This window comes from Nycticebus coucang, chromosome 5 (genome assembly GCF_027406575.1).
Source record: "Nycticebus coucang isolate mNycCou1 chromosome 5, mNycCou1.pri, whole genome shotgun sequence".
In the NCBI taxonomy this organism is placed as follows: Eukaryota; Metazoa; Chordata; class Mammalia; order Primates; family Lorisidae; genus Nycticebus; species Nycticebus coucang.
Genome location: NC_069784.1, coordinates 16202875 through 16228625, shown reverse-complemented (window position 1 = coordinate 16228625; position 25751 = coordinate 16202875). Strand labels below are relative to the sequence as shown.

At 37.8% G+C, this 25751-nt stretch overlaps 2 protein-coding genes across 4 annotated transcripts in view; one reads left to right on the top strand and one right to left on the bottom strand.

The window, feature by feature from the left end:
• Positions 1-21406, bottom strand: part of SPATA1 (spermatogenesis associated 1) — a 54408-nt gene extending 33002 nt beyond the window's left edge. The window contains exons 1-6 of one of the 3 annotated variants that reach the window (XM_053592720.1): positions 17599-21406; positions 8406-8567; positions 6161-6267; positions 4413-4530; positions 666-719; positions 344-575 (exon numbers count right to left, since the gene is read on the bottom strand). In XM_053592720.1, coding sequence (XP_053448695.1) covers positions 344-575; positions 666-719; positions 4413-4530; positions 6161-6267; positions 8406-8441 — 547 coding nt within the window. In that variant the 5' untranslated portion in view covers positions 8442-8567; positions 17599-21406. Of the gene's footprint in view, positions 1-343; positions 576-665; positions 720-4412; positions 4531-6160; positions 6268-8405; positions 8568-16659; positions 16765-17598 lie in introns of those variants that run through there. The other 2 variants (XM_053592718.1, XM_053592721.1) reach the window with 2 other exon arrangements.
• On the top strand, positions 16919-25314 carry GNG5 (G protein subunit gamma 5). The gene is made up of 3 exons (XM_053592737.1): positions 16919-17049; positions 21418-21562; positions 25079-25314. Exons 1-2 carry the CDS (start codon positions 16969-16971, stop codon positions 21541-21543), a joined length of 207 nt encoding a protein of 68 aa, XP_053448712.1. The 5' UTR covers positions 16919-16968; the 3' UTR covers positions 21544-21562; positions 25079-25314.
• Positions 25315-25751: the final 437 nt, after the last annotated feature.

Here is a 25751-nt window from a genome sequence, read left to right as displayed (position 1 = left end):
ATCCTTCCTTTCTCTTTCCCCACAGGCTTAATTTTATCTGAAACTATTTTTATTTTTAAAAAAGTAAAGATGGTAGTTTATTTAAGCACTGTAACTATTTTGTTTTTATTTTAACATAGTACTTAAATTGTTCTTTTTCTCCCACCTGGCAAAATTCTTCTTCTTATTCTTTTTTTTAATTATTATTGTTTTTAAATCCCTAGGTTGAACAGCAACTTTCCTTTTTCCCTGTATGCTGCTTATATTTGTAAGGCTAGGTTGGCCGGGAATTGGTTCACAGGCTTGATTGCTAAAATGTACTGTTAATAGTGTCTTTGTCTTCCCCCACTCCAGTTGAAATCACCTTCTTCCTGATTCTTGTTAAGAAGCTCTTTCAAAGTGTTTTCTAACAAACTAGAGTATCTTCCGGGTTCCTCTCTTGAGAAAGATATGCTAACTGGTCTGTGGACTGTTTCATCAGCCTCGGTGACACCGTAACTAATCTGCTGCTCATCTAAAGTAATTGTCGATGATGCTGAATACACATTTCCTAAATGGTCCATTACAGGAAGTAAATATAATTCTGGTTGAAGAGCCTAAAACAGAGGAGATTTAAAACATTAGATGGTAATTAAAAAAGTATAAATCAAGAAATCAGCCTAAGTGTAAAATGCCCCATTACATACATATGGGGGAGCAAACGACTTGAGTTTCAGTTCTGATTCTTGCTTTTCTTTCACCTAGAAGTAAAGAAATGAGAAGAAATTAAAGCCTCGACAACATTTTTCAATTTCCGCCTGCCCCCTTTTTTGGCAGAAGACATGTTATTTGTGACACATAAATCAAAATTAAAAGCTAATAACTATGGCTAGATTCCACAAAAGGTGGAGTATAATCCTACTTTTGTTCACTAAACCAAACATAATAGAAATTTTATGTCATTTAATAATAATAATTATGGTTATCACTTCCATGGACTCACTATGAGCCAAGCACTACTCTACGTGCCTTGTATGTATTGGCTCAGTCAGTCCTTAAAACTTCTTCTGTCAGTCACTGACCATCCATAGCTTACAGACAAGGGGACTGCGGCACTAGAAAGCTAAGTCACTTGTCCAAGACTGTGTAAGTATGAAGTATCCAAGTTGAGACTCAAAACCAGGTAATCTGATCCCATGGTCCATATTACTAAACTTTATGTCCTACATATTCTTTTTTTTTTTTTTTTGAGACAAGAGTTTCATTATGTCGCCCTGTGTAGAGTGCCATGGCATCATGCTCACAGCAACCTCAAACTCTTGGGCTTAAGTGATTCTCTTGCCTCGGCCTCCTGAGTAGCTGGGTCTATAGGTGCCCATCACAATGCCCGGCTATTTTTGTTGTTGTTATTGTTTTTGTTGTTGCAGTTGTCATTGTTGTTTAGCTGGCCCAGGCTGGGTTCAAACCTGCCAGCCTGGGTGCATGTGGCTGGCACCATAACCACTGTGCTACGGGTGCTGAGCCTATGTCCTACATATTCAATCCATAGAATTCATTTGTTGTTATTTATTTAACAAATAGTACATGTCAGGCAGGCTCTACATGGTAGAGATGCAGTGACAAATAAGGCAAAGTTCGTGCTCTCATGGCACTTATATTCTCTACTAGAGAGAGAGCAGATATTAAATGATTAAAAATTACTTAGGGATTTGATATATGTTTTATTAAAATAAAACAGTGATGTAACAACAGGGTAGAAGAAAGTCACTTATAGAAAGAATATCTAAAACTAGGTAGTGAGGAAAGGCCTTTTTGAAAAGATAATACTTAAGCTGAGACTTGCGTTATGAAAAGCAGCAGCCAGCTCTCTGAAAATCAGGGGAAAATGATTTTCTGGCAGGTATAAGGACTAAAATCAGAAATGAGTTTGCCATGTTTGAGGCACAACGAAAGATTGTTGTCCCTGAAGCATAAGACTAAGTAGAAAATGGTAACAGATAAAATTTAAGAGGCAGCCTATGGTACCAGACAAAGAATGTCTAGCTGCCTGTCACGTCAGCCCAATGCAGAGATGAGGATTAGGTGCAACAAGCTTTATTGTGAGAGAGCCAGCAATCTGGACATCAGCAAGAGTAAGCTCTCCAAGTCTGTCCTGCCCTTCCATTTCCATGACCACAATTTTATACATAAAACTTCAAAGCAAAGACCATATTAACCCTTTCCTTAAATGAAAATAAACAAAAATCAGCATAACTCATGACCCATTAAAACATTTCCAATTCAAAAGTTAATCTTCTAAATCATTTGTCCTAAACTACTCAAGATACAGATTTTTAGGTGAAGCTCAATTTACAAAACAAGAATGTAAGACATGAGAAGAAGGTCGCGTAGGAGCTAAACCAACCAGAGCAGCTGTGTTGTCTCAGCCCCAGCCTAACTCCCCATCTTACTCTCACTACGGGGGCTCTCACTATACCTTCCAGGGGTTCACGACCTTCCTAATGCCGCAATGTATCTTCATTGCTAAAAAGGGTTGCTACCCACAGGTGAGAACCGCTGCTAGGCCTTCCTTATCTCTTTCCTGAACTATGGTAAGAGCCTTCTAGCTGGACTCCCAGCCTCCAGTCTCTTCCCACTTCAACCCAACCTTCTCAAACAGGCCCAATTAATTTTACTGAAGGCTTTAATTAGTCACCCTTTTGCTCAAAAACTCCTTGGTTTCAGAAAAAAAATCCCAACTATTAATCTGGCATTCAAGACCATTCAAGACAAATTACTTTATAACTTTATGCTTCCCACTATTCCCTTTCATGTAGTCAATGCTCCATTACAAAAATTAACTACTTTTTCTGTATTAGTTGCTTGCTTTTTTATTTTTATGCTCATTCTGTTTTCTCTGCTCAGAAAGATTTTCTCACCCTTTATCCTTGTGTGATCAACTATTTATCTTTCAAGTATGAAAGTGAATGTAACTTCTTCCTCAATGTTTTTTACCGCCCTTCTTCCCTTGCTGGAACTAATCGCTTTTTCATCTGAATATACAAAATATAATATTTTATTTATTTATTTTACATATTTTATCTTCACCACTACACTGAACACTTTTAAGAACAGGATCCATATCCAATTCTTTTTTCTAGTTATATATATAGAAAAACATCAATAAATATTTGTTGAAAATAGTAAAATATTAGAAGGTCCCTGCCAATCTGAGATTCAGTGATTGATATTTTATAAATCTACATGAGAGTTATTTATTTTCTTCCCTACTTGAGGAAAATTAACTTAATGATCAGTAAATCCTAATAACAAACACTTCTTCACATTTAGCTATTGATCCCAAGATTCCCACATAGTAAATTATGGTAATACTTTGAGGGAATATTCTTATTTCTTCCATTATCATTCATTATTTAATTTGCTCGATAAACATTTAAACACCCCTAAGTGGGCTTGGCAGGCACCAGTAGCTCAGTGTTTAGTGCACCAGCCATGTGCACTGGGGCTGCTGGGTTCGAACTGGCCAGGGCCTGCTAAACAACAATGACAACAATAACAACAACAATAATAAAATAGCCGGGTGTTGTGGCGAGTGACTGTGGTGCCAGCTACTTGGAGGCTGAGGCAAGAGTTTGAGGTTGCTGTGAGCTATGATGGCACAGCACTCTACCAAGGGCAACAAAGTGAGACTGTCTCAAAAATAAAATAAAATAAAATAAACACCTCTAAGTGTAAAGCACCATCAGGCACCAGTTATAAATATTATATGATGGTGAATTAAAGTTCCTACCCACAAGGAATTAAAACAGATATTAAACAATAATCACATAAATTGATACATAATAACAATATCCTAACTAGAATGCTATAAGAATATACTGCATTTTAAAGAGTTTAAATATACAAAATCTTGATAAAAGAAATAAACCTTATACAGATATGAGAAACATCTGAGATCTGATGGCTTGTTAGATTGGGAATTTCAGCTAGGAATTCTCTCCACTTAGACTATCATGACACGCATCAAAGCTGACACCAAAAAAAGAAAGAAGTTGGAGCCAAATTATCATTTTCACATTAAATGAGGCTAGTTGTGGCCCAAGCAATAAGAGCCCCATTTTTCTCCAGAACACAAGTACTTATTTAAAGTGCTTTTAAAAACTGTCATTTAGATTTAAAAAATATATTACTTTTATAATCACATTTTAAATGTCTTCCTTTTCTTCTTAAGAAAATTGACATCCAAAAAATTCCCATCCTTTTATTGCTGAAAATGTGCCCATGAGCTCCTTCCTTTTTGATCTGTGTTTTTATTGATATTCCCATTTCATTATGATTGAGATTAAATATCTCATAGTATTTTAAGAAACTTGAGTTAATAAACACTTAAGAAACATGATTTCATAAGGAATGGGTTTTCTTAATCAGAAAAAAAGTGAAAAAAAAAAACTTACCACAGCTAAATTATTTCCGATGCATTTCAGAAATAAAAATTTTTCTGCAACAGCATCTTCACCAAGGAACTCACCCAGACGTTCCCTCAAGGCTTGTAAAGTAAGGTGAGGAGATACCCTGAAATATCATGAAATTGCTTTATAATGCAAAACTAAATACATTTTCAATCTACTAATGATTCAGTAACTTTAGTTAACTCAAACGTAATTATTGGTTTAATATGTCCGATATAGCCTAATACGCTTCTACATTGCTTGGCCCTTTGTAAGTCTTTCTTAAATATCTTTTAAAATAAATGTTTAAAAGTCTGCCTTTTAGCTGAGTATGGTGGCTTATATCTGTAATCCTAGGACTCTAGGGGGAGGCCGAGATAGGAGGATTACTTCAGATCAGGAGTTTGAGACCAGCCTGGGCAAGAGTAAGACGCCTCTACTAAAAATCAAAAATTTAGCCGAGCGTTGTGGCATGTATCTGTAGTTCTAGCTACTTAGGAGGCTGAGCCAGAAGGATTGCTTGAACCCAGGAGTTTGAGGTTGCTTTGAGCTAGGCTAATACCATGGCTCAGCCATGGGCAACAGAGTGAGACTGTCTCAAAAAAGAAAAACGAGTCTGCCTTTTAAAATTATGTATAGGAACACTGTTTATAAATGTTCTTTTTGTAACGAAAAGGAAAATAATTGTCCACTTTGCTAATTAGCTTCAAATTTTGTTAAAACTTGTTATGAAATTTACATACTTTTAGACATATATTAAAGAATAATTTAGGCATTTAGATATTTATTTTGGAAGTTTGGAAAGCGTAGCTAGTGCTTAAAATTTTTTCAAACAATAAATGTTGTTGGATTCCACATCTTTACTTATTAGACATACCTCATTCCTCAATGTCTATAATTTAAAGCCATCATTTATGCTATTGTTCTGAGTTTTTGTTTTTCTAGGATCTTATGAGAAATATTAGATATACAGAAATATAATTCATTCATTAAGTCAGCAAGTTTTACTAAACCTCCTTTGTATCAAACATTGTTCCAAGGATGATAATATGGCAATTAACAAAACAAACGAAAACTTTGTCCTCATAGACTTTATAATCTAGTGGTAGGAGTGAAAAATTAACAAAGTAAATAAGTAAAACATATAGTTCATAGGACACTGCTAAGTACTACAGAGAAAAATAAAACAGGGAAGGGAGAAAGGGACTGTAGCTGTGATTTAAAATACAGTGATAGAAAGTGATACTTAAGTCAAGACCTAAAGGAAATGACAAAGCACGCATGTAGTCATGTGTGTTCCTGTGTTTTTATGCATATGCATATAGATAAGTACACATAATACATATATACATACGTTCTTTGTCTATATTTTTAAACTGTTTAGAGAAAGGGCCATTGCAGATACATCGGTTTAACTATTATTCACAGCTCTTCAACAGGTTTTTAATTTCAGATCACTTCTCTTTCAGTTTTCTTTGTGTATAACCATAATATACGGGTTGTACAATTTTTGGGATGGCAGTATTATGGCCCAGTGGTCTGTTCCCACAGCACTGTTTGATTTAATTGCCACATAGCACTATTTATTGATAGTATTCATTAAGTTAGGAAATGGATCTATCACATGGACAAGATATTTTTCACTTAGAATTTTTAAATTTCCAGAAAGCATTTTTCTCTGCAGGAAAAAAAAAGCGGGGGCGGGAGGGGAGTTCTTTTTCAGGCATGTTGTTACATGACCACAAAATACTTGCCTTATAAATCCAGCTGAAATGAATTTGTTAACAACTTCTATAGAAATGGTATTTAATTTATAGTTCCAGGATCCTTCAGGGACATAAAAAACATGAAGCTCCACCAACTGAATAAATTGACAAGAACAGCAGTTAAAATATTATTTAGGCGACAAAAAAAAAAAAACAGTTGATATCCTATAGAATTTTCATAAACACAATTAAAATAGATACAGAATGCATGCATCCCTCTGAGCAAACAAAAAACAAAACGAAGAACCAAGAATTTATTCTCAAATTGGCATATTTGACATTGGAAACAAAGTTATAGATATAGATTTAGCTCCTAGATTATCCCAACACTGATGGAAGATGTTCCTTCTGTGCCTTCTGTGGCCCACAATAAGAATACGGGAGCACCAAGACCAGTTTTCTTATCAACAACCTTCACCCCATTCTCCTCCCCACCTGCTCAGTTTCATTGGGGTGACCCTGTAGAATCTTTATCCTTTGTATATTGTCTCTTTACTCCGTTCTGATGATTGCTAGCTCTCCCGCAAAAGAGTCAATACTGTGGTCTGGAGAACATGTACATTCCCCAGATTTCTAAGAAGAACCTATTCCTAACCAGTGATGGGAAAACAAATGCTTGTTCTTACACTGGGCATATCTGTAAGCTTGTCTGTGCTTATGTAAAACTGTTTATTTTACTTTTAACGTTTTGTTATATCCTTGATTATAAGATTCTTTTTAGAGGAATCTTTAGATTACTACAACAGAAACAGAACAATTATAGCAAATATAGTCCTATCTTTTAATCTAATGAAGTTGTGATATTCACTGCATATTAAAAGTCAAAACATGGCTCGGCGCCTGTGGCTCAAGCGGCTAAGGTGCCAGCCACATACAGCAGAGCTGGCGGGTTCGAATCCAGCCTGGGCCTGCCAAACAACAATGACAACTGCAACCAAAAAATAGACAGGCGTTGTGGTGGGCACCTGTGGTCCCAGCTACTTGGGAAGCGGAGGCAGGAGAATCGCTTAAGCCCAGGAGTTGGAGGTTGCTGTGAGCTGTGATACTACAGCACTATACTGAGGGTGACAGCTTGAGGCTCTGTCTCAAAAATAAATAAATGAATAAATAAACAAAATAATAAAAAATAAAAGTCAAAACATTTAAATGATTATGCTCAAACCGCAATATTAAATATCTGAGAAACCTTTAAAAGTTTGAATATGATCTACTATTATTAATTTTTACGGGAGATAAAAACGGTTCTTAAACTGAAGGTTTTGTTTGTTTTTTAAAACCTAGAGATGACTTCTATACTTATGATGATGAAATATTAACTAACAATTTAAGACGTTTGTGTACATCTGATAGTGAAGTTTGCTATATGCTGCATTTTGAACATCACAGTATTTAAAAAATTATTCCCTAGCATACTAATAAATATTTGCAAAACCTTAAGTGAAGTAAATATGACCTTATTTACAAATATATTAATATTTTATAGGTGGAAAATATTTCTTGAACAATAAGTATGTTGATGGTATAGTGGTGAGCATAGCTGCCTTCCAAAAAATAAAAATAAAAAATGTATTTTAACAGTTAATTTTTTCCAGAACAACAAAGTAGTTGCAAAAATACTGAAAAAATTTTAAAGTATATATAGTGGAGGGAAAAGCCTGATTGGAGTTGGTTTAACTGAAAATGGGAAGAAGGTATTGGAAGTGTGAGGTGGTATGAAATACTTGTCTAGAAATGTGGAAAATTGAATAAAAGAGTGGCAGATAGTAAGATTTACTACCTGCAAAAGATTCCACTTAAGACTCACGGTCATGAAAGTAAAGTGAAATAGTCCTTATGCTGGCACATTTTTCTACAGCCATGTCCAAACTAGTCAGAGGTAGAATAGGTGGGGAAAAGGATTAACCATGGTTATTGTTTTGCCAAGGAGCAAGATCAGAAAGAGAGTGGCAAGGAGTCAAAAATACACACAAGGGAGTTATAAAGGCTTCCTGTGGAACCGAAGCTATTAAGATTTTCAAGGCACCATGCATTGGGATGACTCAATGCAATCTGAGTATCAGAGAAAGTCAGCTAGAGACACAAGAAGTCTAATCAGATAATGGGATACCTGCTGTTGGGATCGTGGTGCAGTCAATATCTATTACTTTATATAATATTTTTGCTTTATAAGAATTTCTCAAAAACAATGATAAGCAAGTTTTTCTTGTACTCTAGTATAAAAAGATTTTCTTACCTCTGAAGAGGAAGGTCGACTTGGATTGAGCGACATATTCACTAATGTCTGAATAGGATAATTATCAGTTGGAACTTTAGTTTTTTAAAAATCTTTCTTCATTTAAGTAGTATTAAATAAAAGTTACAATATATTTCTGGCTTAATATCATCCCACTCATTTCTGGTTCAAAAAATGAGAAGAAAAGCAAAAGCTTTAAAATAGAGTCAAAACGAATACTTAGCAATGTATATAATCTATGTGTTATTCTAACTCAGAAAGACATATTACCAGTAAATAGGGCTGGGAGGCTAGTAATTGCAATGAAAGAGTATATTTCCTCTACAACTAAGTAAACCGATAAATTTCATTAAAATGGTATAATTCTTACGAGGTGTATTTTACTATTCTAAACAACAACTTGTTTCTTGTTCAAAAATTAAGGTTAACGATTTGGTATTTTACATAAAGCAGAAATACACTTTTGGAAGTGAAAAGACCAAATTTATACAAATGACTGTGGAATGATGAACACTGTTTTACAACAATGTATTTCCTCCTGGGCCTGCACACTTCAGTAATAATTGTGAACAGCTGGGTAAGGTGGCTCGCGCCTGTAATCCTAGCACTCTGGGAGGCCAAGGTGGGTGGATTGCTTGAGCTCACATGTTCGAGACCAACCTGAGCAAAAGTGAGATCCTGTCTCTACTGAAAATAGAAAAACTGAGGCAAGAGTATCGCTTGAGCCCAACAGTTGGAAGTTGCTGTGAGCTATAACGCCACAGCACTCTACCCAGGCACACAGCTTAACTCTGTCTCGAAAAAATAATAATAATAGTAATCAGTGTGAACAATCATTCCAGATGACAATACCAGCCTTTAAATACACGTAGTATCAGGCTTCTGTGCATTATTTCTTGCATTTTTCTTCAAGGATTTATGGCAGTTCATGCCGTAAGAGTGAATGATAGAATTAAAGACATATGAATATATAATAAAAATCGAAAAATAAGGTTGAATTATTACTTTAAAAAAGAATTATCAAAGTAGGACAGTCCTTAACAATTCAGAATCTTTCCAAAGCTTTTCTACATTTTTTTTGAGACAGGGTCTCACTTTGTTGCCCTCGGTAGAGTGCAGTGGCGTCACAGCTCACAGCAACCTCAAACTCTTGGGCCCAAGCAATTTCTCTCCTCTCAGCCTCCCCAGTAGCTGGGACTACAGGCATCTGCCACAACACCCAGCTGTTTTTTAGAGACTGGGTCTCACACTTGCTCAGGCTGGTCTTGAACCTGTGAGCTCAGACAATCCACCTGCCTGGCCTCCCATTTTTGTACATTCCAACACATTGTTCCACCTTGGCTTATACACGTAGCAAGAAAAAATTTAAGCCCAGCAATACCAGATCTCTGATCTGGTACTGCTTATATAGCTCTATGAAATCCTATCAGGTACCATGAATTATTTTAATGGTATCAAAGTTGAAAAATTATTTCCTGGGATGTCTTCTAAGTCAAATTAGTTTCACATTATTACTTTCTATGTAAATTTATTACATTTTTTTATAGTCCAGAAAGCTAAGAATCTCACAATAAATAAAACTTAAAATGTGATTTATCATTTTGACCATGTCAAACATTATTTTAAATAAATTAATACTTTAAGGAAACATTTAGATAGTTCCATTTCTGTATCTAGCCAAAGGCTCTTTCTGACAATACACTAATATTAGTTAAATGAAATATATGACTTGGACACATATATGGTCACTTTCTTATCTTTCTTATTAGATAAGAATTAGTGGTAATAATCTAAATAATTGCAGCACATAATCATTAATGAACTGGAATGCAAATTAGGAGGCCAGATGTTTAATTTCTATAGATACATTACATTTGATATTTCAATTTGGAATTCATCCCTCCCACTCTTCCTTCTTTCCTTTTTTTTTTTTTAGATTAAGGTCTCCCTTTGCTGTCCAGGCTAGAATGCAGTGGCATCATCTCACTGCAACCTCAAACTCCTGGGCTCAGGTAATCTTCCTGCTTCAGCCATACAATTAGCTGGGACTAGAGGGATGCCACCATGCCTGGTTAATATTTTCTATTTTTTGTATAGGTGGGGTCTTGAACTTCTGGCCTCAAGCAATCTTCTCCATTTGGCCTCTCAAAGTGCTAGGATTACAGGTGTGAAACTGATGCCCCAGACCCAGAATAAACTTTTTAAGCAAAGTCAAGACAGGTCAATCAAGACCTTTACTGTTGTCCTAAGGTAAACTGCCCTACGACACAGGTTGAGTATCTCTAATCCAAAAACCCTGAATATGAAATGTTCCAAAATCTGTAATTTCATGAACCCTGGCATGATTCTTAAAGGAAATGCTTATTAGAACGCTTTGGATTTGGGGTTAGGGATCCTCATCTGGTAAGTATATAATGCAAATATTCTGAAATTCAAAAAAAAATTTGAAATCTGAAACATTTCTGTTGTTAAGCATTTCAGATAAAGGATACCCAACCTGTGTTACTCCTTCTAAAGTAACACTGAAGGCTGGGCATGGTGGCTCATGCCTGTAATCCTAACACTCTGGGAGTCTGAGGCGGGTGAACTGCCTGAGCTCACAGGTTCGAGATCAGCCTGAGCAAGAGTGAGACCCTGAGCCGGGCGTTGTGGCAGGCACCTGTAGTCCCAGCTACTTGGGAGGCTGAGGCAAGAGAATTGCTTAAGCCCAAGAGTTTGAGGTTGCTGTGAGCTGTGATGCCACGCACTCTACTGAGGGTTCTGTCTCAAAAAATAAATTAATTAATAATGAATAAATAAATAAAGCAACAGTGAAAAAGTGATGTTGTGGATTATAAGAACTCCCTTTGTCTTTTCCAACTGGATCAAGGTTGGACACCAAATCCTGGGCTGGCCCAGAACCAATGAAATGGCCTAATGTAAAAAGAAAAGTTCTTGGAAATTAGAGTTGGGATGAGAATTCCAGGTAAAAGTATCAGCAGACATTGAAGCAAAAAGAATATAGAAAGAGAAGTCATAGAGTATCATAGACATTAGGCAAACTCATGTTATGAAAAAGCTATACTTACTTGTAAACAGAGGTAGAAAAATAAAAACCCTCCAAGAAAATGATTAAGTAAATTGGTAGTATAGTCAGCGGGAGAACTAAGAAGCTACGTAGCTGATTCATGATTATAGCTGAGTACTGGAGAGAAGTCATAAACTCTTGCTACCGACGTCCCTAATCTTGGGTATATTTCCAGTATGCCTTACCAGTGCCACAGCTTCTGTTTTTGGATTTCCACAGGCTATCTGCCTCCACTACACTCTACCATCTTTATGTTTATCTGCCCGTTGCTTGAGGTAATGTGAGCAAGTCTTCGTTAGAGACACCAAAAAGGCTACTTAAAACTTTAGGCATGCTTAGAATTTGTAGTTGATCCTAACTGAATCACGTTTTATATACTAAATCCTAACATGTAATACTTGGGATTTTCAAATTCTTTATCCAATACTAACTAGCTAATGAACAAAATAGTTGCAACAAATTCAAACAAAAGCAGACTAATAGTTCAAGGACCAAAGATAAGTGACTCTAAGGTTCAGTCTAATTAATTGCATAATTCTGCTTTATAAGCCTCCTGCCAGGAGTGGAAGTCAACTTTATCTTAGTTACTAATTCTCATCAACTGGTGCTGTCTGTCTATAAGTGAGTTACTGAAAAAGATCCCAGGGTCACATCTGGCCTCAGTAGGAAAGTGTACAGAAATGAATTATCATAGTCGATTGTGGATTTGAGAAAGTCAGTTGGTGATTTATTTCCCTTCTTTGATCTAGTCTCTACATTAAAGAGAGTTAGCTATCATGCTTTTTCTGCACTTTTCCAAAATGATTTGGGGAGTTAACAGCAGAGCTGAAAAATCAAGCTTAGGAATTTCTAACACTCTGTTCAGCATCTAGGAACAAGGATCCTGGTAATTTTTATTTCCTGTCCAATTTGATGATATGGCATACAAGATGATGCTCAATGGACTTTAGAAAATCGGAAATAAATATTAAAAATAGAAAACTGACATGGGCTATGGTTTAAATATACCAATAGAGTAGAATTTCACACAAAGTAATTAGATGGACTGGAAGCCAGAAAAATAGGTTTCTAGTCCTGTATAATCTATAGGACTGTTCACTGGTCTAAGTCTGTACCGTTTTCCTAAGGTAAACTGGCCTACTATGCAGGTTAGGTAGGTATCCTTAAAGTAAGTGACTTGAAGATGCTTTGCAGCTCTAAAATTATATGATGCCTTGGTTGCTCAAGGAATGTAAAAGTTACAAGGAAACTTTTTTTTTTATTTTGGGGGATTCATTGAGGGTATTAAGAGGTTACACTGATTGCATTTGTTAGGTAAAGTCCCTCTTACAATTGTGTCTTGCCCCCCAAAGGTGTGTGTGTCACAAACCAAGACCCCACCCTCCTCCCTTCTTCCCTCTCTCTGCTCTTCCTTTCCCCCACCTACAAGGAAACTTTTACTCTGGAAAAAATCAGAATATAGCCAATCTCATGCCAGGTGATGGGTGTCTTCTTGACTAATTCCGGATTGTTAAATCATCAAAGCATGACATCTATCTGATCATAATAAATTCAGGTTACATATATGTCCTGAGAGTTGTGCTCTATCTAGTTCATGGTTAACCTGTAAATGAAATTATAATCCATTTATAATAAAGGGTTACCTGTTTTAGGCAAACAGATTAAAGTGCCTGAGAGCACTCCAGAGCCTTTAAGTATTTATAGCCTTTAGACTTGTAAGACCAATTAAGGAATGAAGTTTGTCTTCCATACAGGCTCTAGTGAAGACAAAAATGGCATACTTGTCTTGATGTGAGTTTTGTTTTTTAGAATATAAAGGGGTATTTCAGGGTGAGGGCCTCTTAGAGAGTAACAAAATGACACAGAATTAGAATTTACATTGGAAAATTATAGAATGTTTTCATATATCTATTCATGGTCCTTTAGTTTTCATAACCATAAAATAGCAACAGAATATTTTAAACAAATTTCTGGGGGCAGCACCTGTGGCTCAGTGAGTAGGGCACTGGCCCCATATACTGAGGGTGGCGGATTCGAACCCATCCTGTCAAGGCCAAACTGCACCAAAAAAATAGCCAGGCATTGTGGTGGGCACCTGTAGTCCCAGCAACTCAGGAGGCTGAGGTAAGAGAATCACTAAGCCCAAGAACTGGAGGTTGCTGTGAGCTGTGACACTACAGTACTCTACCAAGGGTGACATAGTGAGACTGTCTCTAAAAAAAGAAACAAACAAATTTCTGTTCACCCAACTATAAAAATTCTTTGTGAGGTTTCTAAAGGGATAGAGGTATCTTCTTGCCCAGCATAAAACCTGATTTAAAATGTATTTTACAATTGTTTCTCTTTGTAAATGTTATTTGAATGCTTAGAGTCTCTCAAAGTTTACAATCCAAAAATAGAAAATGTTCATAACTGAAAATGATTCAGGTTCAAATATATTTGAAGTTGAACACAGAAAACAAAAATCTTGCCTCGCTTCCTAATTGTATGCAACAATCAACATGTTGCTATTAACACACTTTGGTAGAATAAATACATCTTAAGCAGAGAGAAATACATTTCCCCCTAGGTCTCTGTCTCTCAGTGAAGGAAGGCAGAGTTTTTGAACACAAAGACGGCACTTTCACTTCTCCATATACCTTTGGGGAGGCCTTTCAAAAGGGACAATAGAAATAAAATAATCTGTATCATCTTTCTGGGCCAGAACTACAATTACTGGTATGAAAGTTATAACAGTAAAGGAATAGAAAAAATATATAAACTTTAAAAATAAGGGCTTTTTAATCCTAACTCATTCACCCCAAATGGCTCGTAACATCTATAGAGGCTGAGCTAAAAATACAATGAAGTCTTATGATCCTATTACTAGCTATCTTAATTAAATTCTTTTGCTGTTCCTTGTAGCCAAATTTCTATACAGTTCCATATTCAATTATGAAAACTACTCCTATACATGAGCAGTTCCATGGAAAGAAATACATTACCGACCTATAACGGGATAAAAATCAGGTCTAAGTTCTAGTCTTTTCTACCACAAACTAGCTATATAACCATAGTCAACTGACCCATTCTTTCCAACTACTATTGAAACAATACCATAAGCTCATGAGAAAGGGGTCAGAATTGTAAAGTCTCTTTAAGGAGACTCAGCTTTTAGTTAAACTATAAAGGCACATGAATCTTAAAGTATTTTACTAACTCAAATACTGAATTTATAAGTCTTTAGTGAAATAACAAACTTAGTGAAGTACTTAGGGTACTACTCAATTGAATAAGGTAAAGATTCCAGGTAAACTTAAAATAACAATGTTCTGCTGACATAAAACGACCACTTTCTTGGTTGTGTTTTCTTGCTATTTATTGTTATAAAGCTCCTCTTGGTGCCCAACTGTTTTTATTAACAGGTTTTAAACATTAAAATGTTAACATCTACCATACACACCTACATATTATACAGATATGATTGGTAAGGTCTTTACAATGTTTTACATCATTGTGGGAGGTTGAAGAACATCTCTGAAATAAAGTTTTTGTTCAGGAGATACTGACAGTTCATAAATTATATTTACTGCTAATCATTTCAGATGCAACTGAACTTAAAGTGAACGCAAATGTTTTTTTTTCCTTCCTTCTTTCCTATCCTAAAAAGAATCTTTAATTAAACACACTACAAAAAAACAGTACCTGGCATTTGAGATAGCAATCTAGTTTGGGGTTCCCAAAGCAGTGGTTAATAAAAAAAAAAATTTTTTTTTCTGAGACTGTTTAGGCCTAAAACACAATATGGGTTTTGCTTATTTCTCAACATTCTTTCTCACAGAAGAAAGGATTGTTCCTGCTCATTTCATTAAAAAGAAAAAAGAGAAAGGATTGGACCACACATTCCCTGAAATCCCTCCACAATTCTGACCTTACGGCTTAAGGGTACATTTTACAACTACCGTTAAGTTAAATAGAACATTCTCCGAGTAAAGATACTTATGTTTAATCTAACAGATCTGTAGAGTATGAATGAGATTTTAGCACTATATTTCAAGAAGGCACCAAAGGTGAAATAATTTAAAATACTGCTGGGGAAAAGAGCAAAGCAGTATTTAGCGAAATTTCTTTCATATTTTTTACATATATCATTTTTATATCATTCTCAAAAAACAACTCTGGGAAGTGTGCTTTATTATTTCATTTGGAAATGAGGAAACAAAGGCTTAGTGACCTTCAAGTGGTTTGCCCCAGGTAACAGCCAGAATTCAAACCTGGTTTCTAACTCCAGTCATTACATCTATTGTATACATTCAGCAAATGCTAAACTTACACAGTACATTTTTGTGAACTGATATAAACTGTAAAGTTAGGACTTTTTGACCCAGAGCCAATTCTACATGATTTTCTCACAATGTAAAACAGTTTAAATACACTAATGAGTAAATCATCTATGTTTACATAACTATCAGTGTATTTGGAGACAGGCTACCCCCAAATAAACAGGAAACATTTACGTTAAGTGCTGTGACATAACACACATTCCCATGGGTGACACGCACAGTCTGAGCTTGTCTTGCTTGGTTAGAATTAGAATCTACTGTCTCGCCGGAGATCAATTTCAAGCAGGAGGTAAAAAATTACACTGAAACACAAAAGAGCAAACTTTTCTGCAACACAAAGCTTTATTTTAAAAAGCACAATAAGCGTTCATTCTCTAAAGAAAATGGGTAACAGAGGGGACAGGTGTATCTTCAGCCAGCTGCTTTGCTTCTTCACAGCCTTTCCCGGAAAACCGACCGCAGGGGGGAGGCGACAGAGGTCCACTTGGACAAGATCCTGCCCAGCCAGTCGGCGCCTGCGCCCGGCCCACCGTCGGTTACCGCCACCCCGCGGCCCCTGCCCGCCTCGGGGTCCGGCCGGGACAGCGGCCCGAAGGTGCGGTCGGACCAACTCGGGTCCGGTGGAGACTCGCTTGTGCGTGGGGTGCGGTGACTCAGCCGGGCACAACTAGCTCCACGCCGGGGCTGGGCTCGCCCCTTCCCCTTGCTCAACCACTGCCGCAGACTCCGCGAGGAAAACCGGGACCTCCTGGTCACCCCGCCACCAGGCCCTTCAGAACCCCCCTCAAGCATGTGACTTCCCTCACGGGTTCTCTTCCGAGCCCCCTCTCGGGTCGTGGCGGCTAACGTCTAGATCTTTCCTTACCTCTCCCGAGCGTGCAGGAGAAGGAGGGCGCAGGGCGGCTCTGGCCTCCCGCAGCCGCCGCGCCCACCGGCCGCTCCGCCCTTCCACTCCTCTCCCTCTCCTTCCCCGCTCGCGCCCCCTCCCGGGAGAGCCGCCGGAGCCCCGGGCCGGGCAGGGCGCGCATGCGCGCCGGGAGTGGCGGCGCGGGGCCCAGAACCGGAAACTTAAGAGACAAAGTTCGGAGACCCGCCCCCCGCGCGCCGCCCAGCCGTCTGGCACTCAGCCCCGCTGCCCACCGCCCCGCCGTCCCGCCTGGCTCTCGCGTGCGCCATGTCTGGTTCCTCCAGCGTCGCCGCAATGAAGAAAGTGGTTCAGCAGCTCAGGCTGGAAGCCGGGCTCAACCGCGTTAAAGTGAGCGGGGGCGGGCGGCCTGGGGGAGGGCAGGGCGGTCGCAGCGGGTGGGATCCGGCGGCCGCGCTGGCTGCGGCGGGTGGGACGCGCGGCGGCCCTCGCTTCCCCCGGTGGACACGGGCGTTCGGCGCGACGATCGGGACCTGCCACGCCTGGAGAGGACGCTGCGCGGCCGGCACTGTGGTTTGGGGGGCCGATTAGTTCGCCCTTCCGCCCCAGGACTCCAAGGCGGCCCGCATTCCGGTCGGCCGCCCTCCCTCCCTCCCTCGGCGGTGACTCCCCCGCTGGCGGCGCCAACAGCTGCTGCTCCGCGCGCGGTCCGCGCCCTTCCCTGCCTGCCAACCTCCCTTCTGTCGTCGCCGGACGGGGTATTTTCTGACTTAGCAAACTTAAGTCTTTTTGTTTCATTTCTTTCCCAAACCTATGCCCTTTCGTAGTCGGTTCTTTACTTCCAGCATGTCTCGTCCACGTACTTGAGTTCTTGAATAACTTAAACTATGGATTAAAGAAGCATTTAAATAACTTAAACTACAGATTAAAGAAACATACTTGAATCTGAGGTTACCATCGGTGCCTGGTACAATCTCGAACGAAGGGTACATTTCATCCCTGGTCAGCGCTGTTTGCTCAGATTTGACCTTGGGGCTGTCTACTGGTCGGCCTGCCCGAGAAAGTGATTAGGGTGGGCCTGTTTTATTAATCTTATTTATTTTGGCGTTTGGTTAGCACTGGCCTTGTCTTGGGGTATTTGTTTTGGGGAAAATACATTTTGGTAGGACATCATGACATTCAGTTGCTATTTTAAGTATTTACTGATTTTTAAAATCCTAAATAGATTGGCTTCCTCCAGGAAGGAACAGGTCAGGTTACCTGTGTCACACTTCTCATAATTAAAAAGGAAACAGAGAAAATATGAACTGTGCTAGAAGCAGCCAGTTTCCAAGATGATTTAAGTTTGTACTAATCAGGCTAGCCAAAATGTTTTGTGGCGAGAGGGCCTCTCATAGCTTCCTTTAACTAGAAATGGCAGGGACCTGGCTTACTCATTTGCCACCTCAGGAGGGAAGGGAAATTCCTACCGGTTTTGATGTGGGAGCCCCCCTCACTTCCTGTCCTTTAAAGGCTGTAGTCGCTACTGCTGTTGGGAATTCTTTTTCTCATCTCCCAATTCTCACCTCATGCCAGTGGCTTATGGTCATTCTTGGCCAGATTTAGCTCTGAAATTTGAAATCATCAACTATTTTACTGTTATTCAGGGGTGCTTTATCATTGAGTGGGCCAGGAAAGAAAGAAAAATGGAAAAAGAAAGCTCTCCCCAGCACTCCCCCCCACCACACACACACAAAAAGAAAGTGGTAATTGTGTCTTCAAGGAAAATGAGGTGAAGTCTTCAAACTAAAGTACTCCCATAGATTTACTTTGAAAATCCTAGCCACTGCGCTCCCCAACTAGATCCTGCCTGTACACCTAATTCTTCGGTAGGTTTCTGGTCTGAATCATTAAAGCCACCACAAATGATTTGGTGTTCTCCATGTCTGCATAATGTAGCAAGGAGGGGAGGGCATCTCACGTTGGAATTTTAAATGAATTTTTTTTTTAACATGTTGCTAAATGTGGTTAAGTTCCATTTCCTAATGTGCATGTATTTTATCTATGACTCAGTGCTAGGTACTTATTGATGGTATTTTCTTTCTTTTTTTTTTTTTTATTAAATCATAGCTGTGTACATTGATATATTCATGGGGCATCATTCACTAGCTTCACAGACCGTTTACCAAGTTTCACATATACCCTTGTAAGATGCACCGCTGGTGTAATCCCACCAATCCCTTTCCCTCTACCCACCTCCCTCTTCCCTCCCCTCCCTCTCCCTCTTCCCCCTATTCTTAGGTTGTAACTGGGTTATAGCTTTCATGTGAAAACCCTAAATTAGTTTCATAGTAGGGCTGAGTACATTGGGTACTTTTTCTTCCATTCTTGAGATACTTCACTAAGAAGAATATGTTCCAGCTCCATCCATGTAAACATGAAAGAGGTAAAGTCTCCATCTTTCTTTAAGGCTGCATAATATTCCATGGTGTACATATACCACAATTTATTAATCCATTCGTGGATCGATGGGCACTTGGGCTTCGTCCATGACTTAGCAATTAGGAATTGGGCTGCAATAAACATTCTGGTACAAATATCTTTGTTATGATGTGATTTTTGGTCTTCTGGGTATACCCCCAGTAGAGGGATTACAGGATTGAATGGCAGATCTATTTTTAGATCTCTAAGTGTTCTCCATATCTCTTTCCAAAAGGAATGTATTAATTTGCATTCCCACCAGCAGTGCAAAAGTGTTCCCTTTTCTCCACATCCGCACCAACATCTCTGGTCTTGGGATTTTGTGATATAGGCTAGTCTCACTGGAGTTAGATGGTATCTCAAAGTAGTTTTGATTTGCATTTCTCCGATGATTAAAGATGATGAGCATTTTTTCATATGTCTGAAGGCTGCGCGCCTGTCTTCTTCTGATTGTATTTTCAAACTAGAATGGATGCTTACTATATTTTAATTGTTACATTTGAATGGAGTTGGGAATTACCACAAGTGCTTGACAGACTGCCCCCCCATAGGTAGGTCAGGACACTAGTGATAGTGAAAAAGGGCGCTAAAAATCATGCCAAGATTGCAGGGTTTCAATCCCCAAGTGCTTACTTGGGAACTAGCAGCTGAGTCCAGTTTTAGAGTCTTTATCACAACTTTCCCCGTTGCCTGGAATGGAATGCTGTTTCTCACTGGTAGTTATTTGGCTAAATCTCTTGTCATTGAAATCTCAGTTTCAGTGTCACCTCAGGCATTTTCTCTTATTGCAGCCACCCCATCACTGTGTAATAAATCATTCTTTTTTTACTGCAGAGCACTGTGGCTTTTTCCCTTTTTCCCTCTGTAACAGAAGGGTTCTTAGTTGTGTATTCTGTGCCTAATAGTGTATTTGGCACAAAATGGTGTTGGGGGAGGAGTGTTATGAAAGGGAATTAGGTTGGACCCTACTTACACTTCAGACAGAAAATTATTAGGTACATCGTCCTCACTGCATGTTTTCTGCTGGCTAATGTAAATGAAAACAAACACTTCAACATTATGAAAAATACTATCTACTACCCTACTTCAGCTACACTTGTTTTGGGGGGCAGGGGACTAGGTGGGAATAGGCATTTGTAAAAGTACTTGGTATCCATGATTTAAAAAGTACTTCTTTTTCTTAGCAGCTAGTAAACCTATGAAACTCATTATGTTGGCCGGGACAGTTGTATAAGCCAAACACAAATAGATTTGGGATGGGTTTAGATTTCATCTCAGAATGAATTACTTTTTCAGGTCTGGGGTACAGCAGTAATCTGCAGGGGGGTTTGGTATAGAGAGTATTTTAATTTCCTTTCAAAAGCCACATAACCAGTTGGACTGGACATCTGCTCTCACCCTCCTTGGGGATAGTTAAGACTGAGCATAAAATAAATGATTATTTTTCTTGTTTCCCGAAACCCCAATTCAGGACTGAAGGTATTGGATGCATTCAGGGCTTCTTTAGTCATTCATGTTCTACATCTGAGCCATCCAATTCATTGTTTGGTATTACTATACCATCAACTGTTTTGTAAAACTGTAGACAGTGACGGCTTTTGGTGTCATTTCTTTCTTTAGTCATGTGACTAAAAGGCTGACAGCAAAGTTAAACAGCTTTTCTGAGTAGGCTGCTTTTAAGAAACTATTTGCCCCAAATGTGATTTAACAATGTTCACATATGTGTTCAATGCCACCTAAAACAGAACTTAAAGGAGCATCTGTGGCTTTGCAGTTATTTATCTCCTACATCACCTTACCAAAATATATACAAATGTTTTAAGTGAATGAATGCATGCCTTTCACTGTTTTAATTCAAATTCAGGGGAGCATGAGACTGTTAAATTTGAAGAATGTGCTGAATACATTAGTGTTTGTTTTTCTACATAATATGCTATTAATAGTTATCTCACACAACGTTCATTCATAGTAGGATTCTTCCAGTTAATACTGCTCTCAAGACAAAGTAATCATTTTCTGGAATATTAATGCTTTTTGTTTAACCTCTAATGCCGTGTGCTAGGCTTTGTGCTATGTGTTGCAAATAAATATGATTGTACTGAATCATTGGATGCTTCTAATAAGAGGAAACATAAACCAGTCCTATTTACAAACAATATTTAAGAGCTCAGTATATGAATGTTAGTTTTTAGTATATCTTTGTTTTGAAGCAAGAGAAGTGTTTATTTCTAGTACAGTATTTCCAAAGATCTGAGAAAATCTTCTCATCACCTGGTACTTTCCTCCTGTTACGTGTAGGTTTCCCAGGCAGCCGCAGACCTGAAACAGTTCTGTCTGCAGAACGCTCAACATGATCCTCTCCTGACTGGAGTATCTTCAAGTACGAATCCCTTCAGACCCCAGAAAGTCTGTTCTTTTTTGTAGTACAGTGGATCTTCCAAAGGTAAGTTTCCTTAAATTTTACAAAACCTTTCGTGGTAGTAATAACTAGTCAGCTCTCTGCAGCACTTGAAAGATTATCCTGTGCATTTTCCTTTGACCCTCCTAAGTTTCCAGTCTTTTTCTGTTTGGTAAGGAAAGTGAGGATTGAAACTTGCTGATTTAGCAATTCCAAAGACTAATTGTTTCTGTTTTACCATAAAGAAAGTTAGAGGATTTAATAACCATAAAGGTGTAGGAGTATTACTATAAAATTCCATTGCTGTGACAAACCATGTGTTACTTTTTATAGCATTAAGCCCAATGGCATGTTTATTTTGGGGTCCCCAAGTACCAGTTTTGATTTTGTATACCTATCAGATTTTTAGACAGTTGAAAAAATCTGCATCATCTATGAGGGTGACTTTTAAAGTGCTGCCACTTAGTTGGGATTAATTCTGGTATAGGGCAGTACAGCAAAAGAATTGGGAGCTGGGAATGCAAGAGAGAATCAGGAGCAAGTTGAATAAGCAGACATGGTAGAGGCATTTGGAGCGAGGAATAACAGGTTTTACTTGTTCTCATTTGTTAAAGATAAACATGGAGGAAATAAGCTATGTGAGTTCTTGGTGGCTAACTGTAGATTGAATATCAGAGAATTAAACTTAAGACCTGCAGGCTCTATTAAAGCGTGCTTCAGTATATTAATTTATACCTTCCACATCACATATCATGTGTGCAAAAATGTTAGTCCAAGAGAAGTGACCAAAAACAAGCTTTGAATAATTTGAAATGTTAGTCCAGGATGCTACCTTTTTATAAATTCCTAGGACTTTAGTTAGGACACATACTCACTAGCATTGATCTATGAGAAGCAAGTTTAAATTAATAGTGCTTGGCAAGAAAAGGCTTTGTATACGGCACACACCTATTACTAGCATTTTCACTCTGCACAGTCCCGGAAGCTGCTTCCTAAAATACCTTGTTAAGTAGTTGTGCCCTCTCTAATTATGCTTTGTAGACTTGAGAATGTCCAGGAAGTCTGTGGAAGTACATGTTTCCAGTAAATAGTATAGGTTAAGAGGGTTTATGTTTTTTTGAAATACCAGGAGAAAAATACAATATGCCTTTGAGTAACAGGTGTCTTTTGGGATCAAGTGCATGAGGAAGTAATTCTTTTTAAGTCTAGCATCTTCGTATTTACAGTTCATTGTTTCCTTGCTTCTGGCAATATTCGATTCACTTAGAATCAAATGGTTCCTTTTTAACTTCAGTTCTTAATTGTCTTCACTTTACAAAGTGGTTTATATTTATTTGAATAAAATACTTTTAAGAATCCTCAGAATCTGTTAGTAGTTTTAAGCTTTGGCAGGGATACAGAATCCAGATTTCAAAGTAAAATAATGGCTCTTAATCTCAGCAGTCTTAAGAAAATAGCTTTGTGGATATTATGATTTGTAGAACTTTAGGCTAGGGGAGAATATTTAAGTACCAAAGCATTGCTTCTCAAACCATAATGTATCTACAGATCACTTTCCTAAAATGCAAAGTCTAATTCTATAGATCTGAGGTGAGGCCCTAGAACCTGCATTTCTTAAAATTTCCCATGTTATACTAATGCTGATGACATTGAGTGGCACGGATGTAAAGAATCTATGTTGGGGGTTTTACATACTCATAAATGTAGCTTTTAAAAATTACAAAGTTTTTGTAATTTGAAAAAATTTACCGTAAGTGATTTAGCAACAGGTAGTCTAAGAAAAATAGAAATATCATGGTCAGCACACCTAGAAATCCCCACTATTACGTGTTTTCTTTACTTTTAAGGAAAATGTTTTATTAAAATTTTTCCTTTTTAATACAAGGTAGAAGGAATAATACAGGATAAGAACTGCAGAAGTATTTAATCATTAGAACATGTATGCACCCAAAAAACCTGGATAGGAAGACAGGGTTAGTTACAATAAAACACCTGTAAAATTAAGGTAGCTTTCATATGAAACTTAAAAAAAAAACAAAAACACATTACAATGACCACCACAAAAATATTTTTATTTTTTAATAAGAAGGCTCCTAGTAAATTGAGACAGAATTTCTCTCTGTCACCCTGGTAGAGTAGCGTGGCATCATAGCTCACAGCAACTTCAAACTCTTGGGCTCAGGCGATCCCCTTGCCTCAGCCTCCCAGGCAGCTACAGGCACCTGCCACAATGCCCAGCTAATTTTTCTACTTTTAGTAGAGTAGAGATGGGTTCTCGCTCTTGGTCAGGCTGGTCTGGAAATCCTGAGCTCAAGCAATCCACCTGCCTCTGCTTCATGCTAGGATTACAGGCATGAGCCACCGCGCCCCCACCCTTGTAAACAAGATTTTCAGTCGTAAAGTTTCCAAAGTTGAGGCTATAGAGAGGCCTTGGTATCTATCTGTATACTTTACCTCTAATAATTAAAACAAATTTAAGTAAAATTAACAAGGAATGAACATCTAAAATTTTAACAATACTGAAAGTATATAACCCCTGCATGCATAATATTAGTACTTAGTCTTCCACAAGGAGCATGAGATCACTTTATTGCTGAGCCCTTGCCCAACAAATTTTAGCCTATTTGCAACTATTTTAAGTGAGAGTAGACGTTTTCATGATTCCGTTTATGCTTGTTAAACATTTTTGTTAATGAAATATCTCAAAATGATCAGGTACAAAGATGAACCATGTATCTACTATCCTGAATTAAATATCATTGTTAATTTTTTTTTTTTTTTAGGAAATAAAACAGTTCACACTTCTCCCTTTCCATATAGATGAACATAGATAGTTTATGTTTTTATTTTTTAGTATACATCCTTATTCCATCATCTCTATAAACCTTGGTTATTTATCCATTCCCCTACTGAGTTGTATTTAGGCTGTTGCAGCTTTTTACTTACAACACTACTATCTAGGTAAACAGATACGTTGTTGCACCCACTACTTTACTAGATATTGCCAACCTGCTCGCCTAAATACTTGTGCTCATTTCTTCTAGAGATGAACAGATTTTCCATGATTTTTAAGAGTTGTATGTTAACCTTACTATGATACAGAGTACACTTTGGGAGTAATCTTAGCAAGTTAATCTTAAGTCTTTTTATTTATAAAACAGAAATGATATACTTTTAGAGTGGTTGTGAAAATTAAGAGAAAGTTAAGATTTTACCGTTACTGTACCATAGGCATTTCCCATCCTATTTATCCTTCAAATTCTGTGATGTGTCTGCTTTCTAAACATAGATAAGGAAACAAACTTAGTTTAATTGAAAGCACTTTATAAACTGACATTTGAATGAAAACCCTAAAAGCAATTTAATAATAATAATAAAAAAAAAGAAAACCCTAAAAGCAATACAACATGTACTGTTTTTCAGAAAAACAGGCAACGTATATAGAGAAATTCATTAAAAATTGACAAATAGAAAAACACGGATAACTTGTTATTCATGAACAAACTTTTCAGACTACTTTCTTTGATACTTTACCCTAATTCATCTTCTTTCCCATTTCAGGTTTCCCAAACCACTTCTCATCAACCCGCGAATGTTCCAGAGAGCTAAATTTTTTGAAGCCTGTAAAAAGCTTATCCCTGTAACACATGTGCCACGCTGTAACACAGAAACTTCTACTTTTGTCAGTTCTTAACATCTACCTCTCTGAATTTTCATGACTTTCTGTTTCACGAGGGCGATGGTTTTATATACACTGGGAGGAGGAGACAATAAAATACTTGGTATAAAATTGCTTTGCTTTATTATTAGCTTTAAATACACTATGTATTAATCTGTTTTGAATATCTGTGAAGGGGTTATGTTTTTACTGTTTGTTCCACCAACTCTTCGTGACTTCACTGCCAAGCATTTTCGGAAAAGCTAGGGATTTAAAGGTGAGTTTAAAGGGATTTAAAGGTGAGTTTTAGTTTTTTAAGGTCAAGAAGAGAGAGGCTGTTAAAATTTAAGTTTATAGTTTCTATCCATGAGTCATTTACAGCGTTAACTTAGTTTTAATAAATATTTCAAGTAAATTTTGTAGGGGGTATTACCAGTTGCACCTAAAAGTTACTTCCTAACACAGACATGTCTCCTAAGGACAGCAGTAGAGAGAAAAGACTAGACTGTGAGAGAACGCCTGGAGGGAAGTACCATGTAGTGACAGAGCCAGAGCAGAGAAAAATTGGAACCAAAG